The sequence below is a fragment of the Colossoma macropomum genome, unplaced genomic scaffold (assembly GCF_904425465.1).
Source record: "Colossoma macropomum unplaced genomic scaffold, Colossoma_macropomum, whole genome shotgun sequence".
NCBI lineage: Eukaryota > Metazoa > Chordata > Actinopteri > Characiformes > Serrasalmidae > Colossoma > Colossoma macropomum.
Genome location: NW_023494796.1, coordinates 8,076,158 through 8,097,911, shown reverse-complemented (window position 1 = coordinate 8,097,911; position 21,754 = coordinate 8,076,158). Strand labels below are relative to the sequence as shown.

The following is a 21,754-nucleotide window of genomic DNA, read 5'->3' as shown; positions in this document are numbered from 1 at the left end:
TTGAACTGTGCACTGATAACAAGCTGAGTGGTCTTTAGCCCGGAGGACTCAGTGTCCATGATTTCCAAAAAGAATTTCAAATGTTGATTTGTCGGACCAGAGGACACTTTTCCACCTCACCTCAGTCCATTTTAAATGAGCCCGGGCCCAACAGCATCCCAACTTTTTTGGAAATGGGGTTGTACATCCCCAAACTTGCATTGGTCCCCTACTATGACCACTGACTGACCTCTGACCTTTGTTTACTTCTGTATATGGAGAATTATTTTTGTGCAGAAAAGAAAAGGAAATTAATGGATTAAATGCTGTACAAGACAATCAAATAAACATTTAATATACTTACTTCATGTGTGTGTGATACAGGAGTGTGACGGCCATCAGGAGGATGTCTGTGGTGTGTGTGGCGGTGATGGGAGGTCATGTGACCTTGTGAATGGAACACTGTCTCTGTCACTTCTCTCCCTTGGCTACCACAAACTCCTGGAGCTTCCTGTGGGAGCTCAGCGAATTAAAATCCAGGAGATTCAGAAGACCCGGAACTACCTGGGTAATAAACCTCCACATAGTATAACTGTCTCTGTCATTTAGCCCTTATAGTCATATTTAGAAGACACACTTGAATGAGCAACTATGACTTGTGGAGTCCCTTAAGGCTCAATTCTAGGGCCCCTCTTATTCCACATCTTTATGCTCCCATTGAGCTGAATCCCGCATGACAGCAAAGTATTTCTCACAGTTATACTAATAACACCCAAATGACTATGGTTCCATAGATACCTTGTGTCAGTGCTTAGAGTAAATAAATGGATGGATGTGCCAAAATGTCCTCCAACTAAAAAGAGGAAATGAAGCCTTTTTATTTGATAGTAAGGAGGAAAGACCAAAGGTTAGCTCTCAACTAAAATCAAGAAATCTAAAGACTTAAGTCAGAAACCGGGGCATACTGATGGATTCAGCCCAACAAACACATTAAAGCAATAACAAAATATAGCTTTTCATCATCTCTAAATAGGACCTAGAGAAGTGAATCCATGTCTTGATTTTCATCAGACCAGAGTACTGTCATGTGTTGCTCAGTGGTCTTCCCAGTAAGACCTCTAGATAGCTACAGCTTATTCAAAGTGCAGAGGCTATATTGCTCACCAAGACAAAGAGAACTTGAGCATAATACCAGCATAAGATTCTTTTACACTGGCTGACAGTTACAGAATTGGTTTTAAAGTGTTGCTACTTGTCTATAAATCATTCAGTGGCTTAAGACCAAAATAAATCTCTGGTCTTTTCAAAGAAACCTAACAGAACTCTCAGATGACTCAGTACTGCTCAGCTAGCAGTGCCTAGAATGAGAACCAAGCATGGTGAGGCAGCATTGAGCCCTTATGCTGCCCAAAGCTGGAACTACCTGCCAGGAGATCTCAGATATGCCCCAAAAAAGGTTAATCCAACAATCCAATCCTAAATACAATCTTGAAGGCCACATGCTAGCACTGCTATCCTGTGAACTGATTAATATCTGAGCAATATTAAGCTCATGTCCTCTTCCTCCCTCACCTTCCTCTGTCTCTCTCTCTCTCCCTTAACTCTGGTTCTCCCCTTCTCTCAGCTCTGAAGACCCACAGTGGTGAGCCAGTAATAAACGGGGCGTGGTCGATTGACAGGCCAGGGCGGTTCCACGCTGCTGGAACGGTGCTGACCTACAAACGGCCCAATGAAATCCGCAGCAGGGCTGGAGAGTCTATCACAGCTCCAGGACCGACTAATCAGGAGCTCCATCTTTATGTAAGGCTATGGATTACTAGAAATCTGTTATGACATCACTAGGACAAAACATGAGTTATAAACCTGAGCAATGTTCAAAGCTGCTGTAAAAAACTTGATATATGCACCTTTAACTGCCTCACAAGTGAAGTCTGTATTAATGAGTCACAAAAACCCTTCTGCTGTTCATTGAAGAACTTTTGACTGTAATGTTACCATAAATGTTGGTATAATGTTATCATAAATAATGCTGGTTATACAGCTGTAACCAATCTAGCACAGTGTCAGCAACAAAATCATTTTTATAATAGTCATTTTGTTTTTTTTCTCTCAATTGTTTGTAATATTCATCTTTTTTTGTTTATTTTCCAAAATAAAAGACTATTTGCATTTAAAGTCTGTCAGAAGAGATTAAAAACTAGATAGATCTTGTATGCAGAACAGTAAGATGGGTGGTCCAAGGATGGACCAGCAGTGGCATACAGTCAGCTCGACCTTATAAATCCAGGCTGAATCTCAAACAGCTCCCTCCTTCCTACACACTGCTATGAAGTAATGAAATTCTAGCTTCTACAGCTTGTGAATGCTAACTGGCTACTTGTTAGACATATTATGCACTGTTTGAGTGCAGGAGACAGTATTTTATTGGGAGCGATTGGAGATTCACCAAGCATGCCAAAGGAGATGTACAACGCTGTTAGCTTGGTGCTACACAAGGCTGGAAATCACTTAGAGGCGCTAATGGAAATTAGCATTGTCATTGCGGGAGCAGTTTGTTGAGCAAAAACTACTTATAAAGTGAAGTTTTCACATTAACAGTGTTATATATAAGTTATATATGTACATATTATTGTATCACAAAAAGTAAAAAGTTCATGATATGACTTCAATATACAGTAATGAGTGACTGGACATTCAGCACTTTCAGCAGTGCATTGTATGTAAATGAACAATCAAGAGAGCATTAAAATGACCAGAAAGCTAAAACAAAACAATTCATTAAATTTATTAAATATAGAAAGGAAGGACAAATAAAAACACTGAAATGTGTCCACTTCTCAGTTCCTGTCCTGGATGATCACTGCAACTACACTGTTCTCCTCTCTCTGCTCCCCCATAATAACACAATAATACACTGTATTTATATGGGGCGTATTCCAAGAACTCAACGTGCTTTACACAAATCCATCCACGCCTGATTCAAATCAGTGGCTTAGCACCAAGGCCTTCAGAGCTGCAATCAAATTGAATAAGCTGGAGAATAACCTAGAATAGTACCATGTTTCTCTCAGTTAAACTATAGACTCAGACATGTTCAACGCTCTTGTGTTTTTGCGGGACATGGAACGTTTTTGAACGTTACTTTTCTTTTCTGTCTTTTTCAGGTTATATATCAGCAGTCTAATATAACTGTGTATTATGAATACATTCTGCCCAAAGACAATGACATCAGCACTCACTCTGAAACACACACTCTCTCAGGAATACTGCCTCTGGGTATGTACACACACACACACACACACACACACACACACACTAGCATAATAGTCTCTTCATGAGGTTCTTCTGGTGAACTATGTGTACTACAGGTCAAAGTAACACTAACTTGGTCACATTCAGCATAATAATGTTGTGTTTTTAAAATATAACAGTAAATGTTACATATATAAATATAAATGTTACATAATATAAATGTTACATCAACAAAGAATAAAAGTGTTTGACAGTATCTGCAATAGTGTTCAACTAGCTGGTTCGTAGTTTTGATTACATTCTACATTTACCAAAATTTTAATGCATATTCCTCTGATTCCCCATTCAGTTTCTCCCAGATGTGTTATACTACGAATCTGTAAAGAAATTAAAAAGTGATCAATTTTAAGGAACTAAGTCATTTAAGGTACTTTCCATAGAAGTAAGGCTAGCCTTAGACGGTGAAACTTTCATGCAACTATTTGCTTGTTGTGAGTTGCCTGTAACATAATTCCAATTCAAAAACAAAGTTAAACGCAACACAATCCATTACTTCCCTAGTTAGCTAAATTAGCAGCTCTTATTTTTTGATACACAGTTTAGTTCTCGCTACATAAAGCCATTTGTGAGGTGTAACCTACATATTTGCAGCATTTTAGCAATAAAGGGGCATCAAGAGAGGAGAAAACATAAGAGAAAGCAACGCAAATCAAGATACAAAAGGCTACAGAAGAATAAATGCAGCACAAGCAGCTGTTTAAACAGCTGTTAGCCTGCGGGCTAGTTACCGCAGTTGATTACAGAAACGTTAGCTTTGAGAATCACATTTGTTTTCAAGGCTCAGGAAATGGAAAAAATGAAAAACTGCCAAACCTGAGTCAGTTTCAGTAAATATTTTCTTGTTCATTGATCTGGCAAAAATTGTTTCATGTGATCACATGATACATTCTCTGCATTTTGGCCGTTTTGATGAAACTGAGAAACACTTGCTCTGGTTGCAGGATTATATGCATTACGCAAGTCAAGTGCAATTTAGTTTCATGTAAGTTTCAAGCAACTAAAGGTGCTGAATATTTCATTGTGTAAATAATAATAAATAATATTATTATTCTTTATTCTTCATGTAAGGACAGACTTAGAATACAGAATTGGTAAAACACTGATAAAAGTTTAAAGTCATTCCTTGCTTTCATACTTTTGGCCTGTAATGAATGTAGGTTTCAGTGATGCTGTGCTGCACATAGCCTTAACCTCAACAACCAAAAGCTAATGTTATTTAAAACTGTGTATGTATGACTGTATGTATATATACATACATACCTACAGTCACATGATTATATACTGGTGTTTACTGACTGAGGCAAACCTGAATGACCTTATAATCTAAATGAAAAAGGATTTTAAAAATGGATTCCTAGCTCTGCTAGCTAACTAGCTAACTGTAGCTGACTGTAGCTAAATGTTAAATGTGACCATAGCTACACGTTAGCCCAACCCTACCAACCCATAGCTAATCTCATCTCGTGTAATTTAAAACTATATCACATACACTCACACATCTGTATGGTATTTACTGACTGAGGCATATATATAATAACTATTCCTGTCTTTGCTGGGTTTTTCATGTCCTTCTGTTGAATGTAAATATAGATGCTAACTGTCTGAGTATAGCTAAATGCTAACGAATGCTAACCATAACCCCTGAAAACAAAAAGCTAACCCCATCTCATTACTGTACCTACCCATACGGAAAAGATATTTATGAAGTGCATTTCTCAAAAACATGAAAAACATTTTTGATTAATGTATGTAGTGTTTGGAAGTACATTTTGAAATGAAACTACAATTAAAATCTACAATATAAAAAGCATGTAAAAAGTACATGAAGTAAACTTTAACCTCAGCAACCAAAAGCTAATCTTGAGCCTTTTTTTTTAATAAAATCTCTTTCTCCCTCCTTCGGTCAGCAGAGAACCATGGGCTGGAAAATGGTGAGACAGCACGCCAAGTGCACCCTAATCTGGTGCCCTCTGACCCCTCAACCCCCAGACCTCTCCCTCTCTACAGTTGGGTTGCCATGACAACCACCCCCTGCAGCGCCACCTGTGGGGCAGGTAGGGGTAGCATAACCATAAAGTCCCTAAAGAGCCCCTTAAAGATGTCCCAACCATGAACACATTTACAAATGACCGGCCATTCAGCCCAGAGTAGTGTAGCCCATTGATGTTGAAGTGCTGTGGAGTGTTGTTACTGCAGATTATCTGTAGTTGTTGTTGCCTTCTAAAGCATCCAGATCCACTGGCTTAGGTTTATTTAGAGTATTTTATCCGATCTTAATTATTGGTTTTGTGCATTTCAGCCTGGACTGCTCTTTGACGGCTGATGAGGTCTAATACAGGGCAGCCAATCAGAACAGAGATCATTTATATATATCTGTCTTAAAGGAACGTTTACAAAAACAAGTTAACACTTCCTCTACAGGGAACACATTTCTGTATGTTCTATTGCACAGTTATTTATATTTATTTGCTGAATTTAACATATTGGAATAAAAAAAAATAAAATGTGTCTTGTGCAAAAGTTATGGAACCTTTATGTTTTATGTTTTCTTTTTTTCCCAATATGTTAATTTGTTGTTCCCAATAAATAGAAATTGTGCGTTAACATTTGCAGAAAAATGCCATCTTTAAGCAAAGGTGTCATCCCATATTGTTTATCTGTATAAAACCTGTAGAAAGGTTTTCTGCACAGTTTTAGAGGTATATGTTAGTGTAAGGCTGGGATACTAAATCTAGTCTAGTAAGGTTGTGTCCAGGCTTTTTGGACAACTAATATGAATAACTGTGTAGCATTCAACTTTCATTCGTTTTTCTCTTGTGACCAGAAGGTCGCCGGTTCGATCCCCTTGGCCGACAGTACGTGACTGAAGTGCCCTTGAGCGAGGCACCTAACCCCTAACTGCTTCCCGGGCGCTTTGGATAGGGCTGCACACTGCTCCGGGCAAGTGTGCTCACTGCCCCCTAGTGTGTGTTCACTAGTGTGCATGTATGTGGGTGTTTCACGGCAAGGATGGGTTAGATGCGGAGGTCTAATTCCTCTGTGTGCAAACACAGTTGGCTAATGGTTCTGAATTCAATTCAATTCAATGTGCTCAGACTGTGGGTGGTGGTGGGCTGATTTATGTGAAAAGTTGTCATTGCATATTAAGCTGTACACAGACAAAACAAAACAGATATCATCAGACATTAGAAACGAGCAAAGAGACCAGAGCAACACTCACTAGAATTTTAAAAAGTGTTGTGCTGTAATAATTAAATCGTTTCTGTCTGACTTTTAAGAAAATTGTAGTATAAAATGCATTTTTCACTCTAATCTAATCTCCACTTTACCTGGCTTCTAGTACTGTATAACTACATTTCAAATCAACAGTTTTTTTTTTTCTTTCACTGACATATTTTTTAGTCACTCCTGTTGAGAGGAAGCCATAGCCCTGCCCATCTGTATCATTCCCAATTGACGTCAGATGTAAACATTCCCAGTTTATTACTGATGTAATGAATGAGTGTTCAGGCCAAACACAGCATAGACTGTCCAGAGCATTACTGACTGTACACAGTTCTGCTGTAGTAGGAACTGGAACAGCCAGTGATCTATTCAGCATTGACTATAAAGGTAAGCAAGTTTTAAAAATGCATAAGGGGAATAGTTATGCTTGCAGTATTATACTATTCATTTGCTTTTCTGATTGTGGGTCCTATCATGTTCAGTTCATTCAAAATGTTAATACTCTGAAAGCATTGATGAGTTTGTACTCATGGAATTGAGGTCCACATATAAATCAATTAATTTATTTGTTTTATTGAAATTATTTATAGTTTCTTTGTCCAGGCATTTCCTTTTTAGTAAAACAGAACGGTAGAAATCGAGCTTCAAATTCAAATACTGATGCACTGGTAACAGAATGAAGGCTTGAGGCAGTGGTGGATAGCAATGATTACTGTATAGTGAATGGCCTCTGTTCTGATTGGCTGCTCTGTATTGTGCTTCCTTGAAAAAGCAGTCCAGGCTGAAAGACTCCGTATAACTTCAGTGTAAGTAGGCGGAGCTAAATGTAGGATAAATGGGTGTACGTATGTAAATGTGCTGGTTTTCGTGACATTACAAAACAGTGGTTTCAAAACGGGCTCTTTTTCAGCTTAGCATTCTTTTTATGGACTGTATGGACTGGGTATGTTTTGAAATGCATACGTTGTTTCACACTTGTTTTTTTGAATGAAATGGGCCCTTTAAAGCAATAGATGATTGTAAAATCAAATTATCATGGCTTCCCCTTGCCCAAAATGTAGCTAACCAGCCAAGATATGTTTGGTGTTTCTTTAGTTTTACTCTGGAGCTACGAGGCTAACGTAGCTAGCAAGTAAAGATAGCTCACTGCATGCCTAAATCATCATACACTTGCATCAAACTGCATTGAGTTGTTAAGTAATTGTACTTTCAGTAATCTAGACTTTAGTAATTTCAGTAATCGAGTCACTAATCTAGATTTGTTTTATGGTTTCTGACACTGTGTTACATACCGCTATCTATAAACATAGACTAAATTCAGGCTTCACAGTGACTTCTACTCCTGTTTTCACTTCAGATGTGAAACATGCCTTGGCTGATCAACTAAACTGTATAAATGAGATTTTTCTCTGAACAGTTTAACAGTTCTCCTCTGTCTATGCACGTGTATTGTGTCCTAGGCAGGCGGCAGGTGTTGTTCAGCTGTGTGGAAAGAGCCACTCAAACCACTGTGCCAGGAGACCTCTGTGGCCACACCCCCCGCCCCACCCCCCAGGAGGAAGACTGCCAGTTACAGCTTTGTCCAGCCTTGTGAGTGACCGCAGCCCAGTTACCATTCACAGCAGCTGCAACTGATAGCCAGACTGCTCTTGAATACATCTGGACAAAGCACAGGCGAATAACCTGCTGGACTTCTGTAGGAGTAGACCTATAAGTAGATAACTTGCATATACTAATAAATATATTATTTATATATATAACTTTATATGTAACTTACTTATATGTACCTTTACAAATGCTGACATTTTCAGGTATAAATGTATAAGTTTTTATGTAAACTTACAGTACTGTGCAAAACCGACCACGTTTCAGGTATAGGTTGGCAAGAAATAAAATTTATGTAATATTCTACAAATTTTCCCAAATGCAGTCAGTTAGCCAAGACATGTTTGGTGTTCAGATGTTCGAGTTTTTGCTTCTTTCATTGGATGCAGCAGGTCAGTTCATAAAATGTCTGCCCAGCTAGATCTGCCCTGGTCAAATTTAAGTCCTATTATTGTAAAATGGAAGTGTTCAGGAGCAACAACAATTCAGTCATGAAGTGGTAGACCACGCAAACTCACAGAATGGGGCTGCCGAGTGTTGAAACACATAGCGTGTAAAGATCACCGTTCCTCTTTTGCATCACTCACTACTGCCTATGGAAGCCACATCAACACAAGAACTGTGTGTCAGTAGTGTCTTGAAATAGGTTTCCATGGATGAGCAATTGCACACAAACCTAACATCACTACACAATGCCAAGTGTCGGCTGGACTGTGATGCATGCTGCTGCTGGACTGTGGAGCAGCCTAAACGTGTTCTCTGAAGTGATGAATTACACTTCACTATCTAGCAGACTGATGAACGAATCTGGGTTTGGTGGATGCCAGGAGAACGCTGCTCACCAGCATAGTGCCAGTAGTAAAGTTTGGTGGAGGAGGGATAATGGGCTGGGGCTGTTTTTCATGGTTAGAGTCTTTAGTTCCAGTGAAGGGTGAAGTTAATGCTACAGCACAAAGACATTTTTAGACAATGATATGCTTCTAATTTTGTGGTAAAAGTTTGGGGAAGACCCTTTTCTATTCCAGCAAAGCAAAATCCATAAAGACATGGTTTAATACGTTGTCATAGGCGTGGTCACTAAAACAGTGACTGTGACTGTGTTTGTGTGTGTAGTTGGGATGTAGGGGAGTGGTCAGAGTGCAGTAAGACGTGTGGTCTGGGTGTCCAGCACCGGCAGGTCCTTTGCCGCCAGACCCGAGGGCGCCACGGCAACAGCACGGTCACCGTAGCGACGGCACTGTGCGAGCACACGGAGATGCCTGAGACGACGGCCTCATGCCAGCTGAAGATCTGCAGCGAGTGGCAGATCCGCTCAGAGTGGAGCCCGGTACGTGTGGATGAGACCATGGCTGAAAGAGTTATTTGACACTATGATTTTTCATTTGCATTATTGAATATGTAGTCCCTGCTGAGCAGATAGCGAAAGAAAAAGTACAATTATGGAGTACAAGTTAAAAAAGAAGTAAAGTCTAGGAGCATTTTCTTAAAAAGAAGGATAAAGTAGTCACATGCAATATATGCATGTCACCACCAGAAAAGAAAACATGCTACGGTCAATTCTGAAGCAGCAGAATGGTCAGTAAATGGTTGCTTTCCCTCCCTCATGCTAGATTACTAACATTAGTCAGTGGAATATTCTAAGCTAAGTATTTAGGAGGCTACTTGAAAAAAACTACTGAACATTTGGCAGCTTGAACATGATGCAGCATGTGAACATGCCATTCTTAACAGTCGGCAAGGTGCTCTTTTCATCAAATGCTGCTCTTTTTTTCTTCAAACATACCTTTGGTGTTTTATTTACACAGAGTTTTTTACATTGATTCACTGCACTTACTTACAAAATGCCTCTGGTTTATCTAGATTTTGTGATGGGGCAAGGTTTCCTTCTGATGACACTTCCATGCAGATCATGCTTTTGCAACAGTGTGGCTGTCATATGGGGGTTTTGCTTTGCCTTTTTGGCCAGGATAGAGCAGCTCTGTCTGAAGGTTTTTTTGGTCTTTTAGATCTTGCCTTGACATCCACAGTTCCCTCAACTGATATTTCATAATGATACTGTGAAAAGTGGAAATTGTGAGCTGGTAGTGTGTTGATATCTTTTTATAGCCTTTCTCAGCTTCGCAGCCTCAATTAGCTTTGTTTTCAGATCCTCAGCCAGGTTCGTTTGTGATTGTTGAGTGTTAGTACAAGATTTTAGCTCAGAAAATGTATTGCACAGTAGAACTGTCATCAGCTGACTGATTTGACTTGCTTAAACGAGTTAATTAAGGCCTATTAATTTCAGGGAGTATTACAGCTGGAAAGGTGTCCAATTCTTTAGCACATGCCACAATTTCAATCTTATTTGTTTCTTTTTTTTAAAAATGTAAATAACATTTGCAGAAAATAGTCATTTTTTGATAGTTTGCTGCAGAAGTTATGTTCACTTCTTTTGACTTCAAAAATGTACAAAATACATAATTCGACCAAGAATGTTCGAGCTTTTGATTACTAGTCTGTCTCTCTCTCTCAGTGTTCGGTGCCGTGCGGTGTGGGTCAGCGCAGTAGGGAGGTGGTCTGTGTGGATAATCTGGGTGACGTGGTCCCTGATGAAGAGTGTAACATGCCTCTGCGGCCGCAGCACCTGGAGAACTGTGACATGGGGGTCTGCGCTCAGAGCTGGTTCTTTACGCACTGGAGTGACAGGGTGAGTGTGTTCACACTGCAGTACTGTGGTCTCTGTAATGTGTGTATGGAGTGTCTGAAGCTACAAGCTATTTATAGACAATAACAGTTAATAGGAGTGTATACTCCATCAGTTAGCTTTTGCAAACTTGTACAGCTGGTTTTTTAACCATTATTTAACCAATTTTTTCATCTGCTGTTTTGGTTTATTTCCCCCAACTGTGTTTACGTTTATTATGGTTTAGCTTTAAAATGGATGAATATAGCAGTAAATGGACATTGTTCTTATGAGGGGCTCCTCTAAACTATACTCTACACTCTAAACATCTTTCTATAATTCTGGCCACTAATTCTTAATTCTGGCCAGATTCACTGGCTTGGTGGCCTGAGTGACCACTGCAGATTTTTATGTCTGTCTACCTTAAGTGGTGGTGTAGCTAGAACCTTCACATTGGGGTGGCAAGGTTAGACCCAGTGGCAAATTGATAGAAAAAAACAAATAAAAGAGCAGTTAATGATGTGCTTCTGTGCATACAACAGACCCACGCAATGTAAAATAGATGCATTGGATATATTCTGTACCTAATTGGAGTACAATACTACAGTACAATATTACAGCAATTCTTATTACACCACAATTATTGCTGAAATTAAGTAAACTGGAGGACAAAAGTCAACACTGCTAATTGTATAACGTTGGTTACCTAGGCCATAGAAGGAGGTGCAGTGCTAGTGCTCAAGCACCTCCTGAAGAATGTTCATTAAATGACATAAATGTAATTCGACTTCCAGTTCACAAATATTTTGTGTACCGACTGTAAACACAGTCACAGTAGAGTGCTGATACAAGATCAGTCCTGTTTTAGTTTACGCTTAATCAAACCACTAACTCACATGCCAAAACACTGATCTTCAGTCAGTCACTAAATATATTCACTACTGTTGCTCCGGATGGGTCACTTTCCAATAAGTTTAGAACCAAACAGAGAAGGTAAGGAGGGCGATACCATCTGCCACTTTGAGTCAGTAGGTTTCTTTATCAGTTACAGAACTGCTTCAGTGCTCACAAGTGTGTTTATATCACCATAGCCTGTGGTCGTCTTTACAGGGGCAAGGACCACCACTACACTGCAGTGGTACGATGACAACCTCCTTGTCGCCGATAATCGCCATGTTGGAAAGAGAACTAGAGAGGACTAAATGACAGATATATTGGAAAACTGGGGGATCATGTTCCTTTACGAAGTGTGCAGGTTTGACCCTATAGTCAGATTTTTCTGGTGAGAAAGAGAGAGAGAGAGAGAGAGGTACACAGTGGAGGGCACAATAGAGAGAAAAGTAAAAATCTACTAAAAAATCTACTTTTCTGTAAAACAATAATTATATGAACTTATGTAATTACGTAAACTGGCTGTTGTAAAATTTCAGGTTCATTGAACATGTAACGGTGATTTAACAAGCTAACAGATTTTCTGTTCACTCATTATTATGTGGTACAATAAGATTAAAAGTGTAATGCAGGTTACTTACCTTTATTAGCTAAAACTCCAGAATAGTTTTCAGAGTGTGCATAAAAAATCACTCATTTAAAAACCAGCCCAACGCAAAACCAATGTTGTACATAAAAAGTTTACCTGATATGTTATATGGCCCATCAGGCTACAAACTGTCTATCAGAACACAAAATCATCCAGAAGAAATGCTTTGTTTTAGCCTGATCTTTTATATTTAAAACATTGTTTCTTGTTGGCAAGAAGAGTTTTGCCAAATGACTATTCGGCTTCTAAAATACGTAAAACTATAGATGAAATGTTCCTCTGTTAGCGAGACTGTAGAGAGGAGACATGTAGTTGACATCGAGAGAGAGAGAGAGAGAGAGAAAGAGAGAGAGAGAGAGAGAGAGAGAGAGAGAGGAAACATGGAGAGGACTTTCAGAATGGCAATATTCTCCACATTTTTTCACTTTATGTTACGGTGGATTCTTAGTTGGTTTGTTTTTTGAATGATTTTGTTTATAAGATCTAACCAAGAGAATGCGAAATCACTGCATGTTGTGTTGATGTGCAAATCCTTATATGAACCCCTTAAATGGGCAGGGACCACCAGCAGGCCCAAAGTTTTACTACACACTTCTATAAGAACAGCTCAACCAGTTTGCATTGAACTCCCTGTAGTTACTGAATAATAAGCCTCAGTATGTAATAAGCCTTGATTGTAAGGGATTAAATAAAAAGTAGTAACTGCACATTTTACAGGTCGATTCAAAAAATCTGAGGGATGATATCCCGAACAATTCTACAGTGAACTGGGCTGAACCCTGGATCTTTACAGGCCCAGCCAACACCCCTGCTATGTGCATTTAAAATTAGTTTGAGGAGATTAAAAAATTAGAGCTTGTATGTAGGACAGTTATCTGGGTGGTCCGAGGGTGGACTAGCAGTGGCATACAGTCATTAGAGTGCCGACTTTATCAAGCAAGCAGACTGATATATTGCTGAACAAAACCTCGCATCTCTAAAATGGTAACTTTACAGGAGAAGGAAAAAACCTACTTTACTTTTAATGTGAGTCAATGGAACCAGACTTTTTTCCAAGTCATTTTGGGTCGTTTCTTTTGCTCCAATCATCATGAAATTTACATACAATGTAAAAGGCAACAGGCATTTTTTCAAATTATGTCAAAAACTCAAAAATGGAGATACAAGGTTTTCTTGTATCGCTGCCGTCGGATCTGGATGTATGGAGTGAGACAATAAGGGCTGATTTTTGGTGGACTGGTACTGCTTCAATAGTGTTTTTCATATTTAGTGTAAATTTGTAAATTTGATAAAGTTTGTCTATTTTAAACTAACCAGAGACTGTAATGCTAGGCTAGCTGGCTACAGGTGCAAGACTGCTGCAGTTAACTAAACTGTTAGCCTAGAGAGCTACTTTATGTTAGCCAGTACAGAACAACAGTAAACAACAGCTGCCATGTTTAGTAATATACCTAACATTAGCTACAGCTTTAAACCAGCTTTACTAATTCAAGCCTTAAGCAGTTCTTGAATTTGGAAGATAGAGCAGCATAATCACGCTGTACGTCCTGTAATAGATGTGATAACCTCACTTATAAAGCACGTATAATACTGAAATTAAATGTCCTTAACATGTACTTAAAGGCTGTAACAGGCTGGCATAAAGCTCTGTGAACTGTTATAATGCATTACAACATTAGTGTCCACAAAGTTCTTGTAAGGAAGTATTATAATGAGTTATGCATGTTATATATCACCTCATAAATGCATTAATAAGGCATTAGTAATACAGGATTCGTAGGAAGTGTTACTGATATAATTCTTAAATTAATATTTACTGTAATAGAAATTTCTGAGAAATCTTATTTGACCTGTCAGATCTTATCGTTAGACAACAGATTGGAAGTTGCTCCGGTCCTGAGAGTGTAAGGGGTTATTTGGTGACTAATATGTGTGTGTGTGTGTGTGTGTGTGTGTGTGTGTGTGTGTGTGCAGTGCTCTGCAGATTGCGGTGTGGGCAGTCGCAGTAGGTCAGTGGTCTGTTTGATGAGTCAGATTAGTTCCCTCCCACTGGATGACTGTGATGATGACAAACCAGTGGAGCTCACACCCTGCAACTTGGGACCCTGCACACACCGAACAGAGTGGTACACGGGACCCTGGGGACAGGTACGCACACACACACCCCTTACACAATCCCAGGGCCCTGTTTCAGATCATTTTTTTCGCATGCCTTCGCCCACTTGCACAAATCACTTGGATATGCATCACAACTACATTACACAAGTGGCCACTCACGTCAGAAGCTACATCATGTATAACAAATGGAGTCGTTTGTAACCTAAAGCTGAACAAATTGAATGTTATGGTTTTGAAACGTTAAGTGCTTTAATGGAGCTCACTGCTATGGCTTGTAAATAGCTTTGTCTGCCATGATTTTGGGGTTTGAATAGGGAAATAAAAGTTCTGCTGCCAAAGTCGACGCTCTCAGTCAAACGTTCAGCCCTCCATTTTTATCGATTTTTATTTTGCTACATCATCTGAACACAGAAGCTGTTCTTTAGATGGTGTGAAAACTTCATGATGCATGCACCAATAGAAATGCTCTAAAATCACTTTGAATAAAACGTCTTTACTAACTTTACACTAACAAACGTTTTTTGCTTTCTTTTGTAAAATTACTATTTTGGAGATACATTTTTTGATATGCTTGGCCCACAAATACATTTTTTTCATAGCAACTGTTGCTAGGATGGACAGTCTTTACAGAATATTGACAAAAATCCTATTTAACCTAATGAGAAACTGTAATGTGACTTTAAATACCTTAATTATTCACATCGAACCACTATGATCTTTGTTTTGAGTCGCTAAATGACACTGAGTTTCCACTGAAAGTTGAGCGTTGTTGTAACCTATTAAAGCCAAGCAGCTTTGAAACAAGAACCTACAACTTGCCACAATGCTAATATTAACTCAGTTTCATAACAAAAAACTATGTTTGATATATTCTAACAACATAAAATCCAAAATAAAATATTGTTTGAAATGTTCAGTGTACTCTGTAGGAATGTATTATGACAAAAACTGAGTGCGTGATAGTTTGCAATTAGTTTGAATAAGAATTTTTGCCAACATTCTTGTGAAACTTGTCCAACTTGGCAACAGTTGCTGTGAAAGAATGCCTTTGTGAAACTTGAATGGGTCAACCTGCCATAGATTGTGTGGTAAAAGTTTTGGCTGCAGCTAACAATTATTTCTCTTATTGGTTGATCTGTTTACCATTATTCAGTTAATTGGATAATAAAACCTTCATGGTTTAATACATTTCTTGTGCTTCGCAGTGCTCATCTGAGTGCGGCAATGGCACCCAGACTCGGGGCGTGGTCTGTGTTATCCATAGCAACAGCCAATTGGAAGTCACTTCGGGCACAAACTGTTCCCATCTGCCCCGCCCCCCGGATTCACAGCCGTGCCATCTGAAGAGCTGTGGACCGCAGTGGTACACCACGGACTGGAGTTCAGTACGTCACACATGCACATGTACACACAGCGGGGCCGATTTGTCGGTTCAGGGAACGTAATCGAAGTCATGTTTGGGGACGCAGTCAGAGACTTTGCTAGGGACCAAATCATGGTCATTTCTGGGGACTTAATCAGTCTTTACTGGGGGCTCAATCACAGTCAGTTCCGGGGAACAAGTCATATCTGAAACACGATCATAGTCATTTCTAGGTGACCAAATCAGTCATTTCCGAACGCCAAATCAAATTCATTTCCGGAGACAAATCATAGTCATTCCTGGGAACACAATCACAGTCATTTCTGAGGACGCAATCCAGTCATTTCTGAGGACGCGATCCAGTCATTTCTGAGGACGCGATCCAGTCATTTCTGGGGACCAAAATGTAATGTCTTTTTTACGGCACCCACAAGCGTTTGCACAGTTTGTGTGGTTGTAAACATCATCAATCTAATCACACACACACACACACACACACATACGCACGCACACACACACACACACACACACACACATACACACACACACACACACACGCATACACACACACACACACACACACATTAGATATCACTACAGGATAAATATTACATGAATGTGTCACACTCTCATCAGTTTCTCTATCGTCCTGTCAGTGTTCTCGTTCCTGTGAAGGCGGTTACAAGGTCCGAGAAGTTCGTTGTCTAGGAGACGAGCTGACCCCTAGTGATGGCTGTGACCCTGTTCTGACCCCTGCTACACGAGAAGAGTGTAATACACACGTCTGCATACCTGAGATCGGTAAAAGAACCAGGTCACACAGTGTCATTGTTGTGAAGCACCACTCACACACTTACAGAGGGGGAGTTTCAGGCTTCTTACTTGCAGGCAAATGCAAAAAACTGCAGGTCACATGACATGTTTTGTTGAAACATCCTCAACAAAGAAACACGATTCTACACATTTACTCTTTACTGAAGTTAACATGTTGAAAAAATAATAAAATGTGTCCTATGCAAAAGTTATGGCACCATTTAGATTTTATATTAATTTTTTGTTCAACTTAGCAACTAAATAGAATCTGTGCACTAAAATGAACAGAAAATGCCATATTTAAATGTGTTCTCTGTGGAGGATGTGTTACCTTATTTCCAATTAGAAAATCATCAAAACATATAAACTGACCTGGGGTTCAACCTTTGGCATACAACTGTACATGCTGTTTGTGACTGAGCGCGGCTATTCGAAGATATTGACATCAAAACTTTCCACAAGTAGAACTACAGAAAGCACCTGATATCATGCTCCAAATAAAAAGAAATGGCAACACCAAATTAGAGCTAGACTGTATTGAAACTGTATGAAACATTTATGGTGTGGGTTCAAGCCAGTTTCTTCCCTTTCAAATGCTACTTGAATGCTAATAGTACTAATTCCCCTTTTGGAGAATCTTCAGGCTGAGTAACAAGAGTGAGTGAGTGAGTGAGTGAGTGAGTGAGTGATGGTTACTTAGTTAATTAGTTAGTTAGCTAGTTAGGTACTTAGTTACTCAGCTACTTAGCTAGCTGCTTAGTTACCTATCTAGTTTAGTAATTAGCTATGTTGTTAACTACTTAGGTAGTTTTGTAGTTTGTTACTACTTCTTAATAGTTAGTTTTCACTCCAATTCATAAACAAGAACTGACCCAAACAGGAACCAACAGAACATAGGGTTCTAGGTCTAATTACTTTCCAACCTAGGCCTTTCTAAGCTAGGCCTTCAATTTGGACGCTAAATGCCAAAAACTCAAATCATGAGGAAAAAACCCATCTCAACAATAGTGCTAACTTCCCTATTGTCCCTATAGGATTCTTGTAGCTTGTTAGCGCTAAGCTAACAGTGATTCGCATAAACACATTCTGACAAGGCCAAAGTTAGCTCTTATTTGAATTGTTTCTATTCCATTTTAAACAGTGCAGCAGATTCTGGTGCATTTGGCCATTAAACACAGACATTTGAAGCTTCTAAAAGACTTTACATGTTTTACTTAAAGCTTGTAACCGAAATATTAGCATTGAGTTTTTTTCAGTAGTGAGCTCTGGAGCTGCCACTGCTTTTTTCCCTGTTCTAACAACTGTATCTAGAACTTCCAGAACACCTAGAGTGACTTTTTTTTCTCTCAAAATTGGTTCCATCCATTGTAATTCAAGCCGTGATTGGTTGATTTCTCTGTCACTTCATGATTCTGCTAATGGTTAATCTAACATTAGGACTTCTTTTCAGCTCTTTAAGTTCTAACCCATAGGAGAACTCACTTAGCTTTATCTACCTAGATACCACAGAGAAAAGCAGCTCCTGATTGGCCAGTTGTCCACTTCAAGAATTTAACCCTTTAGTTTCCATCCAAAATTGAACAGTGAAACAAGAGTAGTGCTGTAATACTTGCAGAGTTAAAATACAAGACATGCATTTTTTTAGTTCCCAGAAATTCTCTGAAGGCCTAGAAGGCCCTGAGGCTTCCCCTCTGATAACGCTGTCACCGCCTCTTGCCTGCCAGCTGTCATGGCATTTAAGTTGATGACGAATTGTTATACAAATAATCATGATTATTTATAGTTCAGTGTTTGGCCACTTTACATATCTTATTAGATAAAAATATGAAAACATTACAGGTCACAGTTTCAGGTACTTGAGTTGCACCTTTGGTGGTTAGTTAGTTAGTTACTTAGTTACTCATTAGTTAGTAACCTACTTAGATAGTTAGTCATATACAAGCCAGATCCATGAGATGCTTCACATTTAAAAACAAACAAACAATAAAAAATGCAAACTAGACTGATTATTTAGGGGACGCACAGTGCACTCCACTTTTAAACTGCTGTCTCTCTCTCTCTCTCTCTCTTTCTCTCTCTCTCTCCCTCTCTCTCTCTCTCTCTCTCCAGATGAATCCTGCAGGGACATGTACTTTAACTGTGTGCTGGTGGTGCAGGCTCGGCTGTGCGTGTACTCCTATTACCGCACAGCCTGCTGCGCGTCCTGCTCTCGAGCCTTTCAGAGGGACACAGTCCGGACCCTCAGGTGATGACATCATTCCACATACGGCACTGCTTGTTAATTGTATGGCTTCATGTGGTGTCCCTGTCTGAGGTCTGTCCTGACCTGTCTCACATTTCTCCCCGGCTGGCTGGCATATATGACGCTGATGTCTCTGGAATATGATAACATTACTGTATCGCTTAAATGACATCATAGCTCACCTTGTTTTTCTCCATTTGAAAGAATAAACCATTAATAAAGTGCCACAACATGTTTAGTACCTGATCATGCAAATGAAAGAAAGGGATGAGAATGTGTCCAAATGTCACTGTCATAACTAAATGTATCTCTGGAATAGTAACTTTATGGAAGAAGAAAAAAAATGTCTCTAACTTTAATGTACAGTACTGAGACCACCCTTCACTTACAATTTACAGTCAAAACAGCCATCAAGTACAAGTTGTTCTTTTTTCAGCATCAGGGAAAAAAAAAAAAATTGTAATTATTTAAAAAAGAAAATTACATAAATACATAATTACATAAACTAAATATATTACATTTTTTCAGTATTTATTGTGCCCACTCTTTACATTTATTACAGCTTCCAGTCTTTTCAGGAGTCTCACTTTCAGTTTTTCAAAGAAATCTGCAGGACTGTTTTTCCACACCTCCAAAGTTCAGTCTAAGAAGTTGGTTGCATTTTCTGCTCCTCACAATCCAAATAATCCCAAACACATTCAGTGATGTTGAGGTCTGGACTGTGGGGTGGTCAGTCCATTGTTCTGAGAACACCAGCAGCTTCTTTGTTTGATTTGCAGATGTTCTTCTTTTTAAGTCCCTTTTTATCTGATAGGGCAAGTTTTGGTGGTCTATGAGGTCTTGCAGGTGGTTGCTAGGAATCCCATTTTCTCTGTAGCTTTTTAACCAAATTTCGTTTTGGCTGGAAACTAAATGAAGGGTGGTTATTCCAAGTGAAAATAAGACATTCACACAATGTAAAAGACAGCTGGTGTTTTTTTGTTTTTTTTATGGTGTAAAATAAATGGGTTTAATGCGACGGCAGCAGTGTGCAGAATGTCTGGATGACTACATGACTGAAGTCACTTGGACTGCTGGATGATGAAGAGGTTTTAAGCTCAAGGGATTTGACCACATAAGGCACACAAACACAGTGATGCAAATCAAATAATCTGAGTGCTACTTTTTACGAGCTGCCTTTTTAATTTTTTAATTTGATCTTCGTGGGGTGGAGGGTGGCTGGAAAATGAGCAGAGGAATACAGTTTAACTATATGCAGCTGCTAAACGAAGCTTCAATAAAACAATCTTTTTTTGAGAAGTCTGTTTTGCCTGCTGGTGCTCTTTCCTTCAGAGCCTGAGTTGAATATGTGAGAAAATCAGATGAATCTAACAGTCCTGAACCGTCCCAGTCTGGGCAAGATTGAAATGTACAGTGTTCCTCCTCACCCTGAATGTAATCGATCAGCCAAGATTCTTTAGCTTCTTTAGTTTTCCACTGGAGCTACAAAGCTAATGTAGCTAACAAGCAATGGACAAAATGCAGGCCTCAGGCTGCGGCTGGTTTTAGCTATGTGAAGTACATAGATCCAGTTTTACAGAGGACAGTATTCGAGATTAAGATTAGAGACACAGTTTGAAGCTAGCATGTGATGGACATTGGGCAGTTTGTACAGTGGTAAATGGTGGGGTACTGGCTTCTATGGAAGCCCATTTCCACCACTGGAAAAAATATACAGCCATTTATTAAGTCATAATAATAAAGTTTTCCATTTTATGACTTAGTATCTCATGATTATAACATAGCAGCTCAAAACTTTGACTTGCTGTCTCATAATAATGACTTACTACGTTATTACTGTGACTTGGTATCTCACAATTATGACTGACTGCTCATAATGACTTAGCATGTCGTAATTATGACTGAGTTTCTCATAATAATGATTTATTATCACATAAGATCCAATCTCATATGACTTAGCATCTCATAATTGTCATAATTATGACTTACTTTCTCATAATTATGACTTAGTAGCACATAAGATTCAATCTCATATGACTTAGCATCTCATAATTAGGACTTTCTCATAATTATGACATTGTATCTCATAATTATGACAATTTTCTTGTTAATAAGTATTTATTTTGAGCTATTAAGTCATAATTATGAGAAACTTTCTCATTATTATAAGACACCAAGTTGTCATTATGAGATAGAATCTCATTATTATGAGATAGCAAGTCATAATAATGAGATACTAAGTCATTATTATTGAAAAGTTTCTCATTATTACCTTTTACAGGGCTATATATTTCTCCAGTAGCGGAAACGGGCTTCCATAGGCTTTATTACTTCCCTGGTGAAAAACACAGCAGACTAGCGTGCATTGCATGTATTCCATGCTGGTCTTTGCTGGTCTGGTGCTGGTTTATCTGGTCACCCAGCATACCTGCATCCAAAATACAACATGGGCTGGTTTTGCTGGTCTACGCTGTTTGTTCTAGCAGTGTTGTAGCTATATTAGTAGCTACACTAGCCTCATAACTCGGGTGCAAAACTAAAGAAGCAAATTTCAGACACCAAATGTGTGTCGTGGCTGAGAGACTACTCAAACACCAACACTGGAGGGCCACAATAATACATACAGTTTTCTGCTTCTCTTTAACGTAACTGATTCGACTCATTAGGTAATTATCATGACGAGTTTATTACTAAAACAATCAGATGTGTTTATGCAGGAAAAATATTAAACTCTCTGCTGAAAAGAAAACAGAAACCATTAAGCGTTTCTCTTGGTTCCCAGTGGTTTCGTCATGTGTTGTTGTTTTCTATGATTGTTTGATATCACAATGTGAACAGATGACCTCTGGCTGATTCTTGAAGCATTTGATGTTTTTCCTAATGGAATCTAAAGGT

The 21,754-nt window shown here is 39.0% G+C and overlaps 1 protein-coding gene across 3 annotated transcripts in view; it reads left to right on the top strand.

Moving 5' to 3' along the window:
• Positions 1–19,268, top strand: part of adamtsl7 (ADAMTS-like 7) — a 28,069-nt gene extending 8,801 nt beyond the window's left edge. For 2 of the 3 annotated variants that reach the window (XM_036583752.1, XM_036583750.1), the window contains 11 exons: positions 364–547; positions 1,604–1,779; positions 3,144–3,255; positions 5,199–5,345; positions 7,977–8,106; positions 9,235–9,448; positions 10,634–10,807; positions 14,298–14,471; positions 15,647–15,826; positions 16,461–16,605; positions 18,727–19,268. In XM_036583752.1, coding sequence (XP_036439645.1) covers positions 364–547; positions 1,604–1,779; positions 3,144–3,255; positions 5,199–5,345; positions 7,977–8,106; positions 9,235–9,448; positions 10,634–10,807; positions 14,298–14,471; positions 15,647–15,826; positions 16,461–16,605; positions 18,727–18,866 — 1,776 coding nt within the window. In that variant the 3' untranslated portion in view covers positions 18,867–19,268. The remainder of the gene's footprint in view (positions 1–363; positions 548–1,603; positions 1,780–3,143; positions 3,256–5,198; positions 5,346–7,976; positions 8,107–9,234; positions 9,449–10,633; positions 10,808–14,297; positions 14,472–15,646; positions 15,827–16,460; positions 16,606–18,726) is intronic. The other variant, XM_036583751.1, reaches the window with a different exon arrangement.
• The last annotated feature ends 2,486 nt before the right edge of the window (positions 19,269–21,754 follow it).